This window comes from Tamandua tetradactyla, chromosome 14, assembly GCF_023851605.1.
Source record: "Tamandua tetradactyla isolate mTamTet1 chromosome 14, mTamTet1.pri, whole genome shotgun sequence".
NCBI classification, from domain to species: Eukaryota; Metazoa; Chordata; class Mammalia; order Pilosa; family Myrmecophagidae; genus Tamandua; species Tamandua tetradactyla.
Window position 1 is genome coordinate 1,924,960 of NC_135340.1, and position 21,531 is coordinate 1,946,490.

The 21,531-nt window shown below is 36.3% G+C and overlaps 1 protein-coding gene across 2 annotated transcripts in view; it reads left to right on the forward strand.

The window, feature by feature from the left end:
• MAP4K5 (mitogen-activated protein kinase kinase kinase kinase 5) overlaps nt 1-21,531 on the forward strand; it is a 180,143-nt gene that overhangs the window by 65,520 nt on the left and 93,092 nt on the right. For both annotated transcript variants that reach the window (XM_077126796.1, XM_077126795.1), the window contains exons 3-4: nt 19,277-19,367; nt 19,886-19,950. In XM_077126796.1, the coding sequence (XP_076982911.1) occupies nt 19,277-19,367; nt 19,886-19,950 (156 nt within the window). The remainder of the gene's footprint in view (nt 1-19,276; nt 19,368-19,885; nt 19,951-21,531) is intronic.

Here is a 21,531-nt window from a genome sequence, read left to right on the forward strand (position 1 = left end):
CATGTTCTTGCTTTTCAATTTTTATTTTTATTGAAAAATCTAACTCTTGATTTTAAAAATAATCTGTTCCATAAAGTATTGATTCCCTGTCTTAATTATCTGCAAAGTTTACGTCTGAATTAGTGGAAAATGTTGAGAGTGCAATGCGCACCAAAAATATTCTTTTATGTATTTAAATAGTAAATACAGAAAATTAATAAGAGGCTAAATAGAAATTTTGTGAAATTAAGGAAGTAATGACACTTTTCGTGTTTTTCAGTTAGATCCCAATTTGCTTTTGAATACAAGATAAAATTGAAATGAACATCCTTTTTGTTTGTTTGTTTACTATGTAGAGGAAAGATGAATTTCCCACTGTCATATTCTAAATTAGTGTTCAGTCTCAGGTGGTAATTAGTAAATTTAATAGACATTTTCTCTTTTGGTAAATTTTCAGAATATGAGAGAGGCATCCCAAAAAAAATATGTTGTTAGAAATTACTTCTCTATCTGTTAACATTATATCAGCAAAAGCAATCAGATTGACAAGATTGCACTTGTCACTGGTGTTTTTTTATGGATATTTGAAAATTATCTGATAGTTTCAGCATTGGATTAATTGGTTTTCTAAAAATAGTACTGCTAATTTGTTAGCTGTACAATGAGGCACCACCAAAATCACTTTCCCTTTGTATCTGTTTTTAACATTGATTCATTTCATAAATTTCAGTGTTAATCAATAAATTAACATTGATTCATTTCATGAAATTTCATAAAATTTGTTTCACAAATATTTAATACTTCCTAGTGTAGAAACCTTTTGCATAAAATTTCTGGAGATTGCAAATATTAATTAAAAGATCTATTCTTTGCATTGTAATTTTGCTATAAATTATATCAAACTTTTTAGATTATGGGACATTTATTTTTAAGAGTATGTTTTGTGTGTGTGTATTTTAATCTTTCTGTATTTTCCATAACTCTGGCAAAAATGTATTCGAGTTTGTTACTTATTGGCCTTAAATGTAGTGTGTTTTCTCTGGTTTTCTTATTTTTGTATTCTTTGATTCTGACCTTGGTTTGGATAGCAGATATCTATTTATTTATTTTATTGTGAAAAATAACCTATATACAAAAAACAATAAACTTCAAAGCATATCACAACAATTAGTTATAAGTCAGATTTCAGAGTTTGGTATAGGCTATAGTTCCACAATTTTAGGTTTTCCTTCTAGTTGCTCCAAGACACTAGAGAAGAAATATCAAAGTAATGATTCAGCCATCATACTCATTTGTTAAATCATATCTTCTCTGTTATAACTCCACCTGCTCTTTTGATCTTTCTCCCAATCTTTAGGTTATTTGGGCTATGCCCATTCTAACTTTTTCATGTTGAAAAAGGCTCTCAATAATTTGGGTTAGGGGGATGGAACGAGTTGATGTTCTGGAAAGGCTAGCCCCTCTGGTTTTGACTCATCTGGTCTAGAAACTCATCTGGAGGTTATAGGTTTCTGGAAACTAATCATAGGTAAGCGTGTGTTTTAAATAAGTTTTTTTTTTAACCTGAATATCCATCTGTAGGGAAATGATTAAATAAATTAGACTATGTTCATATGATTTTTAAGGACATGGCCAGTGGTCCCAAAATATTAAAATAAAATAGCAGATTGGGTAGATTGAAATACTGGTGGTCAATGAGAAGGAGGGATAAGGGGTATGCGATGTATGAGTTTTTTCTTTTTTCTTTTTATTCCTTTTTCTAGAGTGATGCAAATGTTCTACAAATGATCATGGTGATGGAATACACAACTATGTGATGGTGTTGTGCGGCACTGCGTAGATAATGTGATTGGACTGTATGCATGTGAAGATTTCTCAATAAAAATATTTTTTTAAAAAGATAAAATAGCAGGCTATGAAACTGTATAATATAAGCCCAATTTGTGTATATAGTGGAAGAATTCCATAATTATATACTTATAGGACTGAAAGAAAATATCAGAATGTTAATGGCAGATATCTCTGGATGGTGGTGATTTTTAGAGCTGTCCTAAATCTTCCATGAGAACTTACCACTTTGTTGCTCAAAATCCTTCAGAGACTTGCCATTTTTCACAGAATAGAATCTGTTATTCAGTGATAATTTAAAAAGACCTGTCCGATCTAGCCTTCTGCTACCTCCCAGATCTCATCTTCTACCTCCTTTCTTAAGAAACACTGGACTTCTTTCTGTTCCTTAACATGCCAGACACATTTGTACCTCAAAGCTTTTGTATTTGCTGTTCCTGTTGCCTGGAATGCTCTTCTCTGGTCTGATGGACTTACTCCCTTATTGCATTCCTCTCCACAAATATCCCCTGATCAGCATAATCTCCGATGTCCTAGGCTAAAGAAAAATCTTATGCTGTTAATTGATGCAGAAAAAGCATTTGACAAGATCCAACACCCATTCATGATAAATCTCAGTGAACTAGGAATATAGAGGGGAAATTCCTCAACTTGATAAAGAGCATCTGTCAAAACCCTACAACTAACCTCATACTTGATGGTGAAAGACTGAGTACTTTTCCTCTAGGTTCTCAAGAAAAATGCAGATCGTCCCTTTTCACCACTCTTACTCAAAATAGTACTAAAAGTTCTAGCAATGGAGGCAAAGAAAAAGAAAAGAAATAAAAGACCTTCTTATTGAAAAGGAAGAAGTAAAAATGTCCCTGTTTGCAGATGGCCTGATTGTTTACAAAGGAAATACCAGAGAATCTGCAAAAAGATCTACAACTAATAATGAGTCAGTAAGGTTGAAGATGACAAGAACGATACAAAAAAGTTAATCACATTCTGTATACTAACAGTGAATACATAGAAACCAGTGTTAAAAACATTTACAGTTGCAACAAAGAAAATGAAATACTTAGCTTCAAAGCTGCAAATTATTTTCAAGATCTTTATCCAAAAAATTACAAAATGCTGAGAAAGAAATCAAAGAAGAGCTAAATACATGAAAGAACATACCATTTTTATAGATTGGAAAACACAACATAGTAAAAATGTCAGTTCTCCCTAAACTGAGTTATAGGTTTAATACGGTTTCTTTCAAAATCCCAGTAACAATTTTTATGATGCATATAAGCTATTCTAAAATTTGTATAGAAAGGCATAGGAGCTAGCTGTGCCAGTAGCTAAAACAGTTTTGAAAAGGGACAATAAAATAGGAGGAATCCCACCAACAGTGGATAAGTGTGCCTCTTTCTCCGCATCCTCTCCAGCACTTGTCATTTTCTGTTTTGTTGATAATGGCCATTCTGGTGGGTGTGAGATGATATTTCATTGTGGTTTTGATTTGCATTTCTCTAATGGCCAGGGACATTGAGCATCTCTTCATGCGCCTCTTGGCCATCCGTATTTCCTCTTCTGGTAGGTGTCTGTTCAAGTCTTTTTCCCATTTTGTAATTGGGTTGGCTGTCTTTTTATTGTTGAGTTGAACAATCTCTCTATAAATTCTGGATACTAGACCTTTATCTGATATGTCATTTCCAAATATTATCTCCCATTGTGTAGGCTGTCTTTCTACTTTCTTGATGAAGTTCTTTGATGCACAAAAGTACTTAATTTTGAGGAGCTCCCATTTATTTATTTCTTTCTTCAGTGCTCTTGCTTTAGGTTTAAGGTCCATAAAACCGCCTCCAGTAAGGACTTAAGGGCAAAGACATAAACGGACATTTGCACACCAATGTTTATAGCAGCGTTATTTACAATTGCAAAGAGATGGAAACAGCCAAAATGTCCATCAACAGAAGAATGGCTAAACAAACTGTGGTATATACGTATGATGGAATATTATGCAGCTTTAAGACAAGATAAACTTATGAAGCATGTAATAACATGGATGGACCTAGAGAATATTATGCTGAGTGAGTCCAGCCAAAAACTAAAGGACAAATACTGTATGGTCCCACTGATGTGAACAGACATTCAAGAATAAACTTGAAATATGTCATTGGTAACAGAGTCCAGCAGGAGTTAGAAACAGGGTAAGATAATGGGTAATTGAAGCTGAAGGGATACAGACTGTGCAACAGGACTAGATACAAAAACTCAAAAATGGACAGCACAATAATACCTAATTGTAAAGTAATCATGTTAAAACACTGAATGAAGCTGCATCTGAGCTATAGGGTTTTTTGTTTGTTTGTTTGTTTGTTTTACTATTATTACTACTTTTATTTCTTTTCTCTATATTAACAGTCTATATCTTTTTCTGTTGTGTTGCTAGTTCCTCTAAACCGATGCAAATGTACTAAGAAACTATGATCATGCATCTGTGTGATGATATTAAGAATTACTGATTGCATATGTAGAATGGTATGATTTCTAAATGTTGTGTTAATTTCTTTTTTTTTTTTCGTTAATAAAAAAAATAGGAGGAATCACTCTAGCTAGTTTTAGGCTTACTGTATAGCTACAATAATCAAGATAGTATGGTATTGGTGGAGGGATAGACAAAGAGATCAGTGAAACAGAATAGAGAACTCAGACCCTCACAAATATGCCTAACTAATATTTGAGAATGGTGCAAAAGCAATTCAGTGGAGGAAGGATAGCCTTTTCAGCCAGTGGTGCTAGAAAATTTAACATCCTTAGGGGAAAAAAAAAAAAGTCCGTTGACTTAAGTCAACCTTATACAGTATAAAATTAACTAGAAATGAATCATGAACTTAAATGCAAAATATTAAAACTATAAAACATTTAGGGAAAAAACATGAGAAAAGTTTCGGGACCTATGATTAGAGGAAGAGTTCGCGGACTTGACTGCAACAGACTGATTCATAAAATGAAAAACTGATCAATTTTGGCCTTCATCAGAATTTAAAACTTGCTCTTCAGAAGAGCCTATGAAGAAACAAACATACAAAAGATCCTATGAATAAGATGAAAAGTTCAGCTACAGACTGAGAAGAAAGTGTTTGCAAACCACATATTGGCAAATGACTTGGGTCTAGAATATTTAAAGAACACTCAAAAATGTACAGTAAAAACAATACATTTTTAAAATGGGCAAAACACATTCCAGACATTTCACCGAAGAGGATATACAGATGACAAATAAGCACATGAAGAGATTTCAACATCGTTAGCCATTAGGGAAATGCAGACTGAAACCACAATGAGATATAACCTATCAGAAAGGCTAAAATAAATAGTAATAACCCCAAGTGCAGGTAAGGGTGCAAATGCACTGGATCACACATCCATTGCTGATGGAAATATAAAATGATAGCCACTGCAGAAAATACTTTGGTAGTTTCATACAAAACTGAATATGCACTTACTGTATAACCCAGCAATTATATTTTTGGGCATTTATCCCAAAGAAATGAAAACCTGTGCACAAATGTTCATAGCAGCTGTATTTGTATTCATAATAGCCCCAAACTGGAAACAACCCAGATGTCCTTCAGCAGGTGAATGGTTAAACAAATTGTGGTACATCCATACCATGGAGTACTTAGTAATAAAAACTAAAACACCATTGATAAATGCAACAACTTGAATGGATCTCAAGGCATTACTTTGAATGAATAAAATCCATCTGAAATGATTACCTAATGTATGATTCAATTTATATAATATTCTTGCAATGGCAAAATTATAGAAATGGAGACTAGATAAGTGGTTGACAGGAGTTGAGGAGGTGACTCTGGTTGTGAAAGTGCAGCATGAGGTATTCTTCTGAAACTGTTCTGTAACTTGACTTTGGTAGTGTTCACTTGAATTTACACATGATAAAATTGTACAGACTGTACATAAATTCAGATGCGTGCATCCAAAACTTAAGAAATCTGAATAAGGTTAGTGGATTGCATGATCATCAGTATACTTGTGATATGGTATTATAATTATGTAAGATGTTTTTCTTAGGAGGAACCAGATTAAGAGGGGACAGGATCTCAGCATTATTTCTTACAATTGCATGTGAATATGCAATTATCTCAAAACTTTAAAAGAAGATATCAGTTATATGAAAACATGCTTGTGCACTACTCTTAGATCTGATTTAGCAGGCCTGCGCTGGGACTTAAATGTCTCTATTTTCTGAAGGCTCTACGGTAATTATATGCACAGTCCCCCTTAAGGGGAGATAGCAAGGCTCCTGAGGACATTGTGAAGGGGATTGCTTGGTACTTACCAGGGCTTTGGATGTTGTTGGCACTCTTCTTTGTATGTGTGTTGGTACAGTTTAACTTTAGGACTTAAGACTTTTCCTTTTATTTTTCTTTTTCTGAGTAGGCATAGCAATAATTTTTCTTAAATATATCAGTCATTTAGGGTTGGTTTTTTGCTTCATTTACCAAAAAAAAAAAAAAAGAGAGAGAGCATGAGATTTTCCTGGAGTGAATAACCAGGAATTAGATGACAGGAAAATGAGGAAGAAGATTAATGAAAATAGTTGTATTTGTGAGAAATATTGCCTGATATGAAATTATCTACTAGCTAGTGAAAGAGAAATTTATATGTGCATCATTCACCACCGTGCCCTACCACCACTGCCAAAGGGGATAAAAGGAAGTATTATGGGAAAGAAATAAAATACGGTTTTTAAAAAATTAAAGAATTGTGTATCCCAGTAGCTGAGTGGTCCGTGACTGCTTTTTTTGTTCTCCAAAACAAACAATTGATAATCTTGGAAGGGAGGATGTTACATCAATATAAATTGGTATTGTTACAGAATGTCTACAAACCAGGTACTTATCTAAACAAAATTCCTTAAAACTGTGTTTCGAAAACTTGCCAGATTATAAGACTTCCTTGAAGATTCTGGTTTAGTAGGTTGAGGGTTAACCTAGGAATTTCTGTTAATTAAAAGGTGATTTTTAGAAAAGGCGAACAGTGCTTTACAGCACCCAGTTTAGGTCATATTGGAATAAAATTAACAGGTCTAATGCATAGCCCAGTAATTTTATGTAATAGTTGATAATATTAATAAAAAGTAATTTTAGTTCTGGGGAGTTTGCTTTCTTATTGCTTATAAAATAAGTAACAACATACTGTTTTACTTAAGTCTGCATTTCCAGAATTGAAACATTAACAGCTATAGAGTGAAATCTACATACATGGAAAACCAGTTACCCTGATTAACCCTGCTGCAACAAACAAACAAAAAATGGATTAAAAGTTTTTGATCTGTTAAAATACAACAGTGTAGTAGAAATAAGAACAGATATGTATTATAGTACTATGTACCAAGCACCCAGTACTAAGCATCTGTGAAATATTAACATAATTCTCATGATAACTTCTGCAGTGTTGTCATCCTCATTTGCAGATGAGGAAACTAAGAACCAGAGAGACTGAGTAACTTGTAAGAAAGTAAAGAATAATCATATGCCAAAACCTAGCAGATAAACAAGACATAGAAACCAGTGTAAATTTTTTTTAATTTTTTATTTCACTTTTGTAGGATATATATTATATAGAATTTGCTATTTTAAACATTTTTAAGCATACAATGCAGTGGCAGTAATTGCATTCACAGTGTTGCCCACCCATAAACATTGTCCATTACCAAAATTTTTGTCACCCAAGATAGAAAGTCTATATTCACTGAGCAATAATTCACCGTTCCCCCTTCCCTCAGCCCCTATTAACCTCTAATCTCCTTTCTGTCTCTATGACTTTTCCTTATTCTGTGCCTGTAAGTGAGATCATAAAATATTCATCCCTTTGTGTCTGGCTTATTCAACTTAGCATAATGTTTTCAAGGTTCATCTTTGTTGTCACAGGTATCAGAATTTCATTCTTTTTTATAGCCAGATAATACTCCATTGTCCGTATGTGGCACATTTGTTTCTCTTTTCGTCCGTTGATGGACACTTGGGTTGTTGCACCTTTGGGTGTTGTGAGCAGTGCTGCTGTGAACACTGGTCTGCACACAGGATCTGTTTAAGTCCCAGTTTTCAGTTCTTTGGAGCATATGCCCAGGAGTGGAATTGCAAGGTCGTAGTGTGATTCTGTGTTTAGCTATTTCAGGCACCTCCAAATTGTTTTCCATAGTGGATGCACCATTTATACATTCCCATTAGCAGTGTAGGAGGGTTCCAAATTCTCCCCGTCCTCACCAACACTTATTTCTTGTTCTTTTGTGTGTGTGTTTTTGTTTTTTTGTTTTGTTGTTGTTTTGCATGGGCAGGCACCAGAAATCGAACCTGGGTCTCCGGCATGGCAGGCGAGAACTCTGCCTGCTGAGCCACCATGGCCTGCCCTATTCTTTTGTTTTTATAATAGCCATTCTCGTACATATGAAATGGTATCTTACTATAGTTTTGATTTCATTTCCTTAATGACTTATGATGAGCATATTTCCATGTACCTATTGGCCATTCGTATATTTTTTTGGGAGAAATATCTATTCTATTTCTTGATCCTTTTTTTGCTTTTGCATGGGCAGGCACCAGGAATCGAACCAAGGTCTCTGGCATGGCAGGCGAGAACTCTGCCACCATCGCCCACCCCCTTGATCCATTTTTAAATTGATTTGGTCTTTTTGTTGTTGAATTGTAAGATTCTGGCTTAATTTTAAACCTTTTTTTTAATTAAAAAAAATTTTATTGTGAAATATATATACAAAAAAGTGGTAAATTTCCAAGTACATTTTAACAAGTAGCTATAGAACAGATTTTAAAATTTGGTATGGGTTACAGTTCCACCATTTTTCGGTTTTTTTCTCTAGCTGCCCCAAGACACTGGTGACCAACAGAAATTTCAATGTAATGATTCAGCAATCATACTCATTTGTTAAATCCTTATCTTCTCTGTTATATTCTTCCTTCTCTTTAAATAATTAACATATATACATAAAAGCAATAAATTTCAAAGTACATTGCAACAATTGGTTGTAGAACAGATTTCAAAGTTTAAGTTACAATTCCACAATTTTAGATTTTTATGTCTAGCTGCTCTAAGGTATTGGAGACTAAAAGAAATATCAGTATAATGATTCAGCATTTGTTAAACCCGAATTCTCTGTATAACTCCACCATCACCTTTGATCTTTCTCCCACTCTTTAGGGGTATTCGAGTTATGCCCATTTTAACTTTTTCATGTTGGAAGGGGCTTTTGATAATATGGGAGAAGAGGATGGAACTAGCTGATGTTCTGGAGAGGCTGGCCCCTCTGCATTTCAGGACTTATCTGGTCTAGGAACCAATCTGGAGGATGTAGGCTTCTGGAAAGTTACCCTAGTGCATGGAACCTTTATAGAATTGTATATAATGCCCTAGGTGTTCTTTAGGATTGGCAGGAATGGTTTTAGTTTGGGTTTGGCAAGTTATGATAGATAGCAATGTCTAACTGAAGCTTGCGTAAGGATGACCTCCAGTGTAGGCTGGCTTAAATCTTGAGAACATTTTTTTCAACCAAATAAAATTGTACTTTGTTTTTCATAGCCTAAGGGATAAGAAACAAAATCCAGGACTTATCCTAAGTGAAGGGTCAGGATAAAAGCTAGGATCCCAAAAGGCTTTTTGTAGAGGTAAACTAGAAATAAATGTGTCCATATTCCAAACAGGGATTACAAGAAAAATTGTCTGCCTGCCTTCAACTGGGAGCCACACTATATAAGTGGCTTTTTATACTCTTCTCCAGATCTCTCTCTCTCTCTCTCCTGTTTTTTTCCTATCTGTCTTTAGTATTTCTATCTTCTATAGTATTTCTTGTCGAGCAGGCCTTTTATTCACAAACTCTATGTTTGTCTAAAAATATGTGAAATTCTCCCTCATTTTTGAAGAAAAATTTTGCTGGATATAGAATTCTTTGTTGGCAGTTTTTCTTTCAGTATCTCATGTATCATACCACTGCATTCTCATCTCCATGGTTTCTGCTAAGAAACCCATACCTATGTCCTATCGAGCTCCTCTTGTGTGGAAGTACCAGGTTCAGGTGTCAGCTTGGCCAGGTGATGTTGCTCTGTCGCTGTGGACTTAAATCATCAGTAAATGACCTTCATCTATGGCTGGTTACATTCGGGGTGGGCTGAAGGGAGTACCTTCCACACTGAGAGAGGTTTAATAGCTGGAGGCTTAAAAGAGAGAGGTCAGGAGAGAACTCAGCCGCTCAGCATACCACATCTCAGCACTTGCAGCTCAGCCCAGATGTTTGGAGATGCAGAAAGGAATCACCCCAGGGAAAGTTGTTGGAACCCAGAGGCCAGGAGAGAAGGCCAGCAGGTGTCACCATGTGCCTTCCCACGTAACGGAGAACCGCAGATGAAAGCTAGCTGCCTTTCCTCTGAAGAACTATAAATTTGTAACTAAATAAATCCTCTTACTAAAAGTCAATCCATCTCTGGTGTGTTGCATTCTGGCAGCATTAGCAAACTGAAACACCTTGTACTTGATGAATCATTTTTCTCTTTCTGCTTTCAGAATTCCGTCTTTGTCTTTGACATATGACAATATGATTAGTGTCTTAGAGTAAGTCTGTTTGGATCTCTTCTGTTTGGGGTATGCTATGATTCTTGGATCTATATTTTTATGTCTGTATTTTCAGTGATTATTTCCTCTGTTATTCTTTCTGCCCCCAATCTCTTCTCTTCTACTTCCGGTATACCCATAACATTTATGTTCATGCATTTCATGTTGTCATTCAGATCCCTGAGACCCTGCTCATAATTTTCCATTCTTTTCCCTTTCTTTTGTGCGTAGGATTTCAGATATCCTGTCCTCTAGTTCACTGATTCTCTCTTCTGCATCTTTGGAGCTGCTGTTGTAAGTCACTGTTGTGGTTTCATCTTTTCTTTTTTTGCCTTTCATTTCCACAAGTTCTGCTACTTGTTCTTCTTTATGGTTGCCCAGTGTCTTCTTTATGTCCTTCATTTCTTTTACCATATATTCTCTTTACTCATTGATTTGATTTTTGAATCAAGTTAGCATACTTGTTTGGAAATCTTAGTTGTTTCAATCCCTGTATCTCCTTTAAACTCTTTGTTCCTTTGACTGGACCATATATTTGGTTTTCCTAGTTGACTCATAATTTTTTGCTGGTTTCTAGGCAGCTGATTTCCTTGATCATTTTATTCCGAAGGTCATTTTACTCTTTTACCTAGAGTTATTTTGTTGGTTGGTTTTGTTCTCTATTTGTTCTTTGGCATTCCATTCACCTTATTCTAGACCTCTTGTATGGCTTCTGTTTAACTGGTCAGAATTTTTTAACTCTTGTTTGTTTCTTGCTCTGCCTATATAGAGCCTTTATTTGAGAAGGGTATCCCTAGATATGATCGCCCCAGTCAGATTTTTCCTCAGACATGGTAGGCCCAGGTCTTAGGAGGAGGGTGTAATCAGTATCATGTTTCTGAAGATGAGACCCAACAGGTTGCCAGACTTGCCTGTGGAGCCTCTAAACCCTGCTTTTCCTATCCTGCCTAGTAGTTGGTGCTTTTCAGCTCACAGCTCCCCACCAGTGTACAGTGCTGTGGAGCCTCTAATTCTCAGCCTGCCAGGAGCATGGTTGAGACAGAGGCTGAGATAGTAGGCAAGGTTAACTGTTTCTGATTTCCAGACCCTGAGCTCTGAATTCTCTGAAGGAGGGCCACCACTTGAGGTGGGTGCCTCCCCCCCACCATTTTCTTGGGGAAGATTGAGCTATTTAGGGGATTATCTCCTTCACTTTCCTAGTTACTTTGTCTCTCACACCTATCTTAACTTTGCCCTTGCCTGGGTCAGTGCTGACAATTGAAAATGCTTGAGGTTTTCTCTGATGAGCTATTTAGAATACTTAAAATAAAAATGAAAGAAGAGAGAAGAAAAAAAGAGAGAGGAAAAAATAGAATAAAATCCCAAGATTATCCAATCCATGGCCAAGGTTGATACCTGGGTCTGTGTACCCCTTTTCTAATATTCTAGCTTGGCCAAGTTCAAAAGCCTCTGTCTTTTTGTTTTTTCTTCATCAGCTTTGTCCCTTCTCTGATGGGAGAGACCTCAAGCAGAGAAGTCTTTCTGGTATCTCTGGGTTTATCTGTGCTCGGAGCTTGTATTCAGCAGTCCATATTTATTAATTAAAACTGCAATTGGAGCTTCTTTGAGCTACCCTCACTCCTAGTAGAGAATTGGTTTTTTTTCCAATGGGGGAATGTCCTCTTCCCCTCTGCCACTTGGGAAGGGCCCAGCCTCCGAAGTTTGCATTGAGTTCTGTACTGCAGTGTTGGCCCTTCCACCCATTCCAGACTGGCGTACAGTGTGTGTCTGGTCTTGGATATCCCCCTGCAGTTCTAGACTGTTCCTGGCTATTTACTAGCTACTCTAGAAGACTAAATCCACACCTCCCTCTGCCTCCACGTTGCCTCACCTCCTCCTGCTTGGTTTTTTTGTTATTTTTTTTAAGCTAATACAAGACAAATTCTTCATTTTATTTTATGAAATAATGTTGATGACCTAACCTTAAACCAAGCTACAAGGAATACACTATTGCATCCAAATAGTGCAATAGAGACTTACCATGAAAACATTTTATATTAAGCAGAGACTGTATTAATAAGTATGAGAATAATTTTAAGTTCAGAAAAACCTAAAAACAAAAAGGGTACTGGCAAATAAATGCTTCCATAACCACCATCTCCACAGAATTGATAAAACATAATTCTCTTCTAAAGTTCCCAAGTATAGGCAACTACTAATTAAAATCCAGGCCTCTGGGTTCCAACAACTTTCCCTGGGGTGTTTAGAAACATTAAAAAAAATTAACTAAACTTTCAAGGAACTTAAAGACATTGTACTCCAGCATATTAGTCCTGTTTGTGTGTAAAAATTATTACAATCCTGTTATTATTCATAGATGATGGTCCAGTGACCTCTAAACGAGGTCATTGTAGTAAGACTCTAAACTGTATATTAAAGAGTAAAGTCAGTACATTATTTGTGGTTTTATATAACCGCTTTGCAATTGAGTAATGTTCTAGTTTACTAGCTGCTGGAATGCAACACACCAGAGATGGATTGGCTTTTAATAAAAGGGGATTTATTTCATTAGTTCTTCAGAGGAAAGGCAGCTAACTTTCAACTGAGGTTCTTTCTTACGCAGGGAGGCACAGAGCAATCTCTTCTGGTCTTCTCTCCAGGCCTCTGGGTTCCAGCAACTTTCCCTGGGGTGATTCCTTTCTGCATCTCCAAAGGCCTGGGCTGAGATGACGAGTGCTGAGATGACGAGTGCTGAGATGACGAGTGCTGAGATGACGAGTGCTGAGATGACGAGTGCTGAGATGACGAGTGCTGAGATGACGAGTGCTGAGATGACGAGTGCTGAGATGACGAGTGCTGAGATGACGAGTGCTGAGATGATGTGTGCTGAGCTGCTTTGGCTCTGCTACGTTGAGCTCTCTCATTTAAGCACCAACCAATTAAATCAAACAAAATTCATTGCAGCAGGCATGCCTCCTAGCCGACTGCAGATGTAATCAGCAACAGATGAGGTTCACATACCATTGGCTCATGCCCACAGCAACAGAACTAGGTACCTTCACCTGGCTAAGTTGACAACCGAATCTAACTAGCACATGTCCACACCTTGTCAACTTGGCAACTACATGCATCACCTTAAACAATATTAAGGTACAAAAAATTCTCTTCTGACTGTGGACCTATGAATATCAAAACAAGTTATCTGGTGCCAGTATGCAAAGGAGGACATTCACAGGATACAGCTTTTCATTTCCACTGGGAGAAATTAGAAAGAACACAAGAGTTGCAAGACCCAAACAGTTCTGAAAACCTGCAGGGCAAACTCCATTGGATTTCAAAGTCTGAAAGTTATTTATCCTTCGGCTTTAGAAAGTGGCAGTCCCGCCCTTTCCAAGGGCCTATGCAGTGGCTCACCTCTTAACAAATCAACCTCAGGAAACATTGAGGATACCACCTTTTTCCTCAGCTCCACTCTCTCCAGGCATCGGGGCCACACCTGGGCTCTCTGCCATTTCCAGGGCACACACTCAACCCCTCCCTGTGGTGGCAGCCAGGCTCTCCCCAGTCCCCAAGGAGCGTGCTGTACCTTCTCCAAGGCCTGAGGTGGTGCAGCTCTTCATGGCAGCAAGGTGCAAGACTCGTCCTCTGCCCTCAGGGCAAACTCACCCTCTCCATGTATATGGGCGGGTTCACTCTTCTGGCCGAGGTTTCTTGGATTCAGACCTGAGCTTCCATGGTTCTCACTCTGCAGACTCCAGTTTGTCCCTTTGTGTCCCCCTTTGTCCAGATTGGCAGTGGTTCTGTTTACACCAACAGTCTCTTCAAGCACTCCATGATTTTCTATCATTCTTTTCACAGTTCCTCCAAAATCTACCCCTTAACCATCCAAGAAAACATTCCAACATATCTGGTATTTGCAAACTGCAGCAGCACCCCACTTCTCAGGTACCAAATCTGTTCTAGTTTGCTACTGCCGGAATGCAACACACCAGAGACGGATTGGCTTTTAATAAAAGGGGATTTATGTCATTAGTTCTTCAGAGGAAAGGCAGCTAACTTTCAACTGAGGTTCTTTCTTATGCAGGAAGGCACAGGGTGATCTCTGCTGGCCTTCTCTCCAGACCTCTGGGTTCCAGCAACTTTCCCTGGGGTGATTCCTTTCTGCATCTCCAAAGGCCTGGGCTGAGCTGCGAGTGCTGAGATGATGTGTGCTGAGCTGCTTGGGCTGTGCTATGTTGTGTTCTCTCATTTAAGCACCAGCCAATTAAATCAAACATCATTCATAACAGCAGGCACGCCTCCTAGCCGACTGCAGATGTAATGAGCAACAGATGAGGTTCAGGTACCATTGGCTCATGTCCACAGTAACAGAACTAGGTACCTTCACCTGGCCAAGTTGACAACTGAATCTAACTACCGCAAGTAAATTGCTTTTTCTTTTAAAGGAATACATTAAAATTCCTTTAGGGAAAAAGCAACATCTTTTGAAAAAAAGGGATATGCAGCTATAATTTCTTAAATAAAACATTAAAGTATATGCATAAAGTAAATGAACATACGTCAAAATCTGAAATGTAGGGTATTTATTCTTGCACTCTTAACACAGGAAAAGGTTTGTTCAAAAAAAATTAACTAAAAAAGACAAAAGCCAAATATCTTTTTGATCTAACATCCATAAAATTGATATCCATAAAGTCTACCCAAGCTTTTGGCTATATTCCCTAGAAATCAGCAGTTCTTTCTGTATTTAATTATTTTTTTCCTTGCTCTTTTTAAAAAATATTTTTCAGCCTGTGCTGTGTTATCATTCTAATGATAGGACACACCTCAGCAAGGGGTGGAATAACAGATTTGATTGTTCATTTTTTTTTGCTGGAAAGAGGGACACAATAGTAAATACTTTGCAGTAGCCTGGGAGGTCTCCAACCTTTTCACAGAATTCCCATTCCAGTTGTCAGGATCCTCTTTCTTTACCTGGTATAGTCAGAAGTCAGGTTGGCAGTACACCAGTTCTGCAGGTCACTCTTTGACGTTGGCTTACACCTTCTTAATGGTGCTATTTCTTTCTTTGTCTTGGGCCAGGTGTTCTAGAAATTAGCATTAACGTTTTCTCTCTGCAGATTGTCTTATTCCTTTTTGAAGAACCTATGTGGCTATGCCACTCCATGGCTCACTCTTCAAGTCCTTTCAGTTGCTCTAGGTCAGCAGGTGTCCACATAATTATAGATATGGGTGAATTAATTACCTCAGTGCTAATATCCATGATCTGCTGCCATATTATTATGGCGAAAGATGTGTGACTGTTACTGTCTTCCATCCTGCCACAACCAGATTTTTAATGCGTAGTACCCCTATTGTTTTTAGTCTGAGCATGTGTTGCTTTCAGTAATTTCCTTAGTGCTGTGCTTTTAGGGTCCGTTCCATTTCAGGAGACCTTAAGAGGATATTGAATCTGAGTGTAACCAGAGGACCCTAAACAAGTTGAAGGGTGCAGCTGCCTTATCCCAGCTCATCCTCAGAGTGTGAAGGCTTAATCTCTTTATGCCGTCCTGCCCATAATAGCAAGTGGTCCTGACGTCAATAGTTTATTGTTTTCCAAAGCCACTCTTTATTATGTACTTATAAGTATTTGAGTTGTGTTAATAAAGTCAAAGTTGGTCCTGTTTTTCTGGGCAGATCATAGCAGAAACAGCTGGTAATTGAGTGAACACTAGCATTGGCTAATTTTGTTCAAAGCTTAAAAAAAAAAAACAAAAATAAAAACTGGGAAAAAAGACCAGTCCCCAAAGTGATCTGAAATACTAAGGTGTAGCTTTATGAGTAGCATGTTTTTCAGGGTGGACTGCCCACTCCAGTAAAACTGGAGACTAATCGCTGCTTGCTCTAATGGTCACTGAACATGCTAATTGTTTTTTCAAAAATACAAAAAGCAAATCGTCAGTTATCTATTATATCATGTGGTCTAGAACCCAGAGTGCTGGAATTAATATCTGCACTTCTGAGTTCATCTTTACAGCTACCACTCAGGGTCCAAGCCAGTCGTGGGAGCACTAAATCAGGACAGGTCCCAGTATCTCCCATCTCAATGATACAAAGCAGCCATCTCTCTTTGCCCTCCATGGTTTCCCACTATGGCTGAATGGGGTCACTCTTTTTATTTTGAACATTCAAGCTAGTACATATATGCACACACACACACACAGCTTCCTGATAAAATGAAATATGGGCTAGAATCTAGCCAGCTTGTTGGGAATTAGCATGGATAAAGGATAAGTTTTAATGCTATATTGGAAAACGATCAGGTGGGAGGAGTGAGATAAAAGGAGAAACCGTATTCTGCTGCTCATGAATGTACAAGGAGAGCAGTGCCTTTCCTCGCCACCTGCGTTGGCAGGCTGCATATTGTAACCTTCACTGATTACTAATATTTCTACCTAAATTGTTTTGGAGGTATATCATCTATTTTTTGATATCTCCATTGGTCCCTTTCCATTGACAGAACATTAGGAAATAAAATTTTAATTATAAAAAGTTGCCCTGTAGACTTATATTTAAGGTATGTTGTTACCGTTTGTGCTATACTCATCTTCCCAGTTGATAAACAAGTTAAGTTTTTAACCAACCAGTGAAAACTTACCTAACCCCTGCCCCCAACTCCCTACCCCACCATAAAAACCCTATCCCCCCCACTCCGGAGCAGTTGCTTCTCTCTTGAGTACTGCCTGGGTGGTTCTATTTCTTCCTGAAATAAAACCTTTGCCTGAAAAAAAAAAGTTAGGTTTTTAAAGATTTTTACCCAGACTCTTAATCCCTTGGAAGCTTGTTCCCTCATTTGGTTTATCTAATCCTCTAAAATTAACACATCTCACATTGGCATAAAATGACTATTGAAAAGAGTGTTTTAATGATTATAAATAAATTTAGCATATAATGGGTAATCTAAATATTATTCAAAAATACAAAAAGCAAATCGTCAGTTATCTATTATATCATGTGGTCTAGAACCCAGAGTGCTGGAATTAATATCTGCACTTCTGAGTTCATCTTTACAGCTACCACTCAGGGTCTAAGTCATAGATAGATAGATGGATGGATGGATGGATGGATGGATGGATGGATGGATGGATGGATGGATGGATGGATGGATAGATAGATAGATAAGATAGATAGATAGATAATAGATAGATAGGTAGATAGATGATAGATAGATGATAGATAGATAGATAGATAGATAGATAGATAGATAGATAGATAGATAGATAGATAGATAGATAGATAGATAGATAAAGATAGATAGATAGATACACACATCACATTGTCTTGTTTTAGACGGTAGCCGACTGAGAAATCAGAGAAACTGATTCCGAGTTTAAACTTTTATTGTCCCGGGGCGAGGTTCCTTTGTTCGTCAGGACAGGTCCTGATTGGCTGAGTGTGCACAGCTGTATGCCCGGACGTGCATGGGTTTCAGTTCGGGTGGGAGCCTTCCAGCCAGAGGCTACCAGGCCTTACACACATCAGCAATGGCGATTCTTTAAAAGATATTTATAGCAAGGCAAAGATACTTAAAACTTTGTTTTTGACTCTGAATTGAGTGAGAGTTTTATTTATTTATCTAAGGCCTAATTTCTGAGTTTTTCTGTCTTGACCTTGTATATTTTTCTAAGACGACTTTGAGTTAGAGCCAGAGCCTATCCGGACGCCGATGATTTTAATCTGAACTTGCTTTTCAAAAGGCTCCTGTATATCAGTATCTAATGAGAAATGTCTTATAATGATATCGTAATAAAGAACACTTGTTTGTGATTTCTCAGTCTCCGTATACCAACATTAGTAATATTGCCATTCCGTTTATTCTGTGTCTAGTATTGCACTTAATTCACTGTGCACACCACCTCCTTGTCACATTCCAGACTGAACGAAGTGAATAAACAGAAACATTGGGGTGTGAGAAGAATCTGTTACAAAAACGACCAGCAGTTTGATGTAACTAAAACGTAGTTACTGTTGAGGAAGGTAGTAGATAAGGAAGCTAAACAGATAATTAAGCCAGAAGCTACTTAAGGTATGAAACCCTGGCTGGGAGAAGTTGATCATTCAGCCAGTAAATAAATGACTGAGCTTGGACTGAATGCAGGTGTGTGTAATCAAGAGCTCGCACTGTTTACTTCTCTGTGATACTACCTTAACATAATACTCATGTAATCATTTCATCACCTCATAAACCCCTTTTACTGAATTTGTTTTATACTGTTCTCATGCAAAATAGAGTTTGCAGGTGACAGTTCTCTTCTAGGCAGTATTCCTGCAATAACCATAACATCTCATAAATAACCAGTATTTTCTTTTAAAACAATTTTCCTGGTTAAACAACTCAAGTTTATAATAGAAAGTGCAGATGAAAAAGAAGATAGCAAAATTACTTTAGTTTTGCCATCCAGGCATAACCATTGTGTGTTCTTTGAGACATTTTTTCTATGTACATATGCATATATAAAATCTCTTCTTCACTTACTGTATCCTGGATTTCTTTTCATGTCAAAACAGGTCTTATTTAGATGGTACTATAATTTATTTAACCTTTCCTTTATTACTAAACTATACTGTAGTGGGCATCTATGGCTGTGCATATCTCTAAAAAAATTTCAATGGAATTATAGGTTTAAAGATTTTGTACATTTTTAAAGTTTCTGGATTTATTGGAAGACTGTACAAGTTTGCCTTCATTTTGGGGTACTGAGAATGCCTAATTCCTCACGTCTAATACTTTTTGTGAAGTTTTTTTTCCTTCTTCCATATATAGAGATTTTGAATAACATGGTGACCAAGTGATTATCATTTTGTTTTCCAGGAGATGATTTTTCTTTGATTCAACAAGAAATATTTATGGTTAAAGAATGTAAACACTGCAACATTGTTGCCTACTTTGGGAGCTATCTCAGGTAAAAACAAAACAAAACTGTTCTCTCTGTATTTTATATTCTCTTTGACACCACCCTTCTTTCCTTTCAGATAAGTCCTGTCGTGTACATAAATTTTTTAATTATAGTGGCCAAACTTCTAAAATTTCCTGCATTTCCAGTTATTACTCTATTTTTGTATTAAAAATGTATAGTGACTTTTAAAATTTGGATTATTTTATTTAGCTCCTTTTATATTAATAATGACACCTCCATTTATGCAACTGTACCTTTCTGACAACTTTAATGAAATATTACAAATGAATACTAGCAAGTGTTTTAACATAGGAAATTTTGCTAATATTCTAAACCATTTGAGTTGGGAACAAAGCTGAAATTAATTTTTTCTATAGCTTGAAGTGTGAGTTTTTCTGTAGCTAGGGCAATTTTACACTCTACAATCCATCCTGAACCTTGCTATACTGAAGAATGAGGGACTTCAGAGTATTTCATTGCTTGAGAATTACTAGCTAATATAATTTTCTTTCTCTTTCCTGAAGTCGGGAGAAACTGTGGATTTGTATGGAATATTGTGGTGGTGGATCGCTTCAGGATATTTACCATGGTACTGTAAATTTGAATTTACACTTTAAAACTTTGACTTTAATGATTATTGTTTGATATTTCCGGTTAACCAGGGGATATTAACAGGAATTCTGTAGATGTACTGTTTTATATTCTTATGTTCGGCTCCTGAGTACTGCTTAAAGGTAACCTAAATATTTTTTTAAATGGTGATTCAGTTAAATTTGCCTGATTCTGAACTGTGAAAGCCAGGAGTATATGTAATTTTTAGATATTCTTACATACTTTCCAAAAAAGCGTTGTATTAAGTTTAAGAAATGTAATTGTCTTAAACTTCCTTGTAAATAAGAATTGAAATGTAAAAAATTACTCAGATAAAGGAAACTATGTCTGTCTTAATATTAATTTAACCAGCTAACCAGGAAAGCAATTCCATTGTTACTATATTTTTGTACTAAAAATTTATAGAGATTTTTAAATGGATTATTTTATTTAGCATCTGTTAATTTAGGCAGTTTTATGAGTTGAATTTGACTTTGCCTTATGGTCCTATTTCAAATTAGTTTCAGTTTTGGCTTTACAGTTCAGCTTTCTAGTGTGTTTTATTGTTGACAATTTCCTTTTTTTCTAGGATTTATGAAACTAAACATGGGTCCTTCTAAAAAGTTTTTTGTTTTGTCTCATTTAACATGGAAAATATGGGATAGTAAAAACTATGCATTGTATACTTTAAGAATTGTGATAAAATATTTTTAAGCATTTCTGTGGTGAGATATTTATATTGGAAACCTTATCCAATTTCGTCCATGCAATTTACAGATGCAACCCTGGCAGGTGTTAAAGTAGAAGTGCTATCCTAGTTGAATGTTCTGGGAGTTGTGGAGGTCTGATTTTTTTAATGTCAGTCAGTGGCTCAGTGATTAAATAAAGTAGTCACAACCCATGATGTGAAATATTATGCAGTGCTTAAAAAGATGAAATAGCTACTTATATATTTTATCCCCAAGGCTTGTTTTTAAATGAAAAAAGTGTTTGAAAGAATATACATAACATAATAAATCATACCTAAGTTTAAAAAAAATATTTTTATAAGTATATATATGAATATATATGCATAGAAAAATGAAAGGACACATACCAAATTGATGTCATTATTTCTAGGGTCAGGAAAGTGAATTTAGGAGTAAAATTTTGAAGTATTATAATAAAATTGTGTTGTGATATTATTTTGTTATAAGTTAATAAATATGATCTAATTTTGTCCCAATAAATAACCTATAACAAAAGTCCTGATTGATGCCTAAGCTCCAACCATTGACTCTTCTTATTTAAAATAATGTTTCATGCCACATAATTATTGCAAAAGTACACAAAATATTATGATTTAGAATGTCTGTTAAGAGCATTTTAAACAAGAACTAATTCTTTTTTTTTTTAGAGAAAAGTTTGATTCCCTATTCAGTAGTTTTTCCTTTTCTTATATGTTATGCCAAACTAGAATTTCCCACTGGGAAAAAATCTTACCTGATATAGGAGTTCTTATTTAACTTAGAATGAGTCTTCAAAATTAAGGATTTTACCTTAAAGGAGTGCTCTGTTCTCTTAATTATATACTATTGTG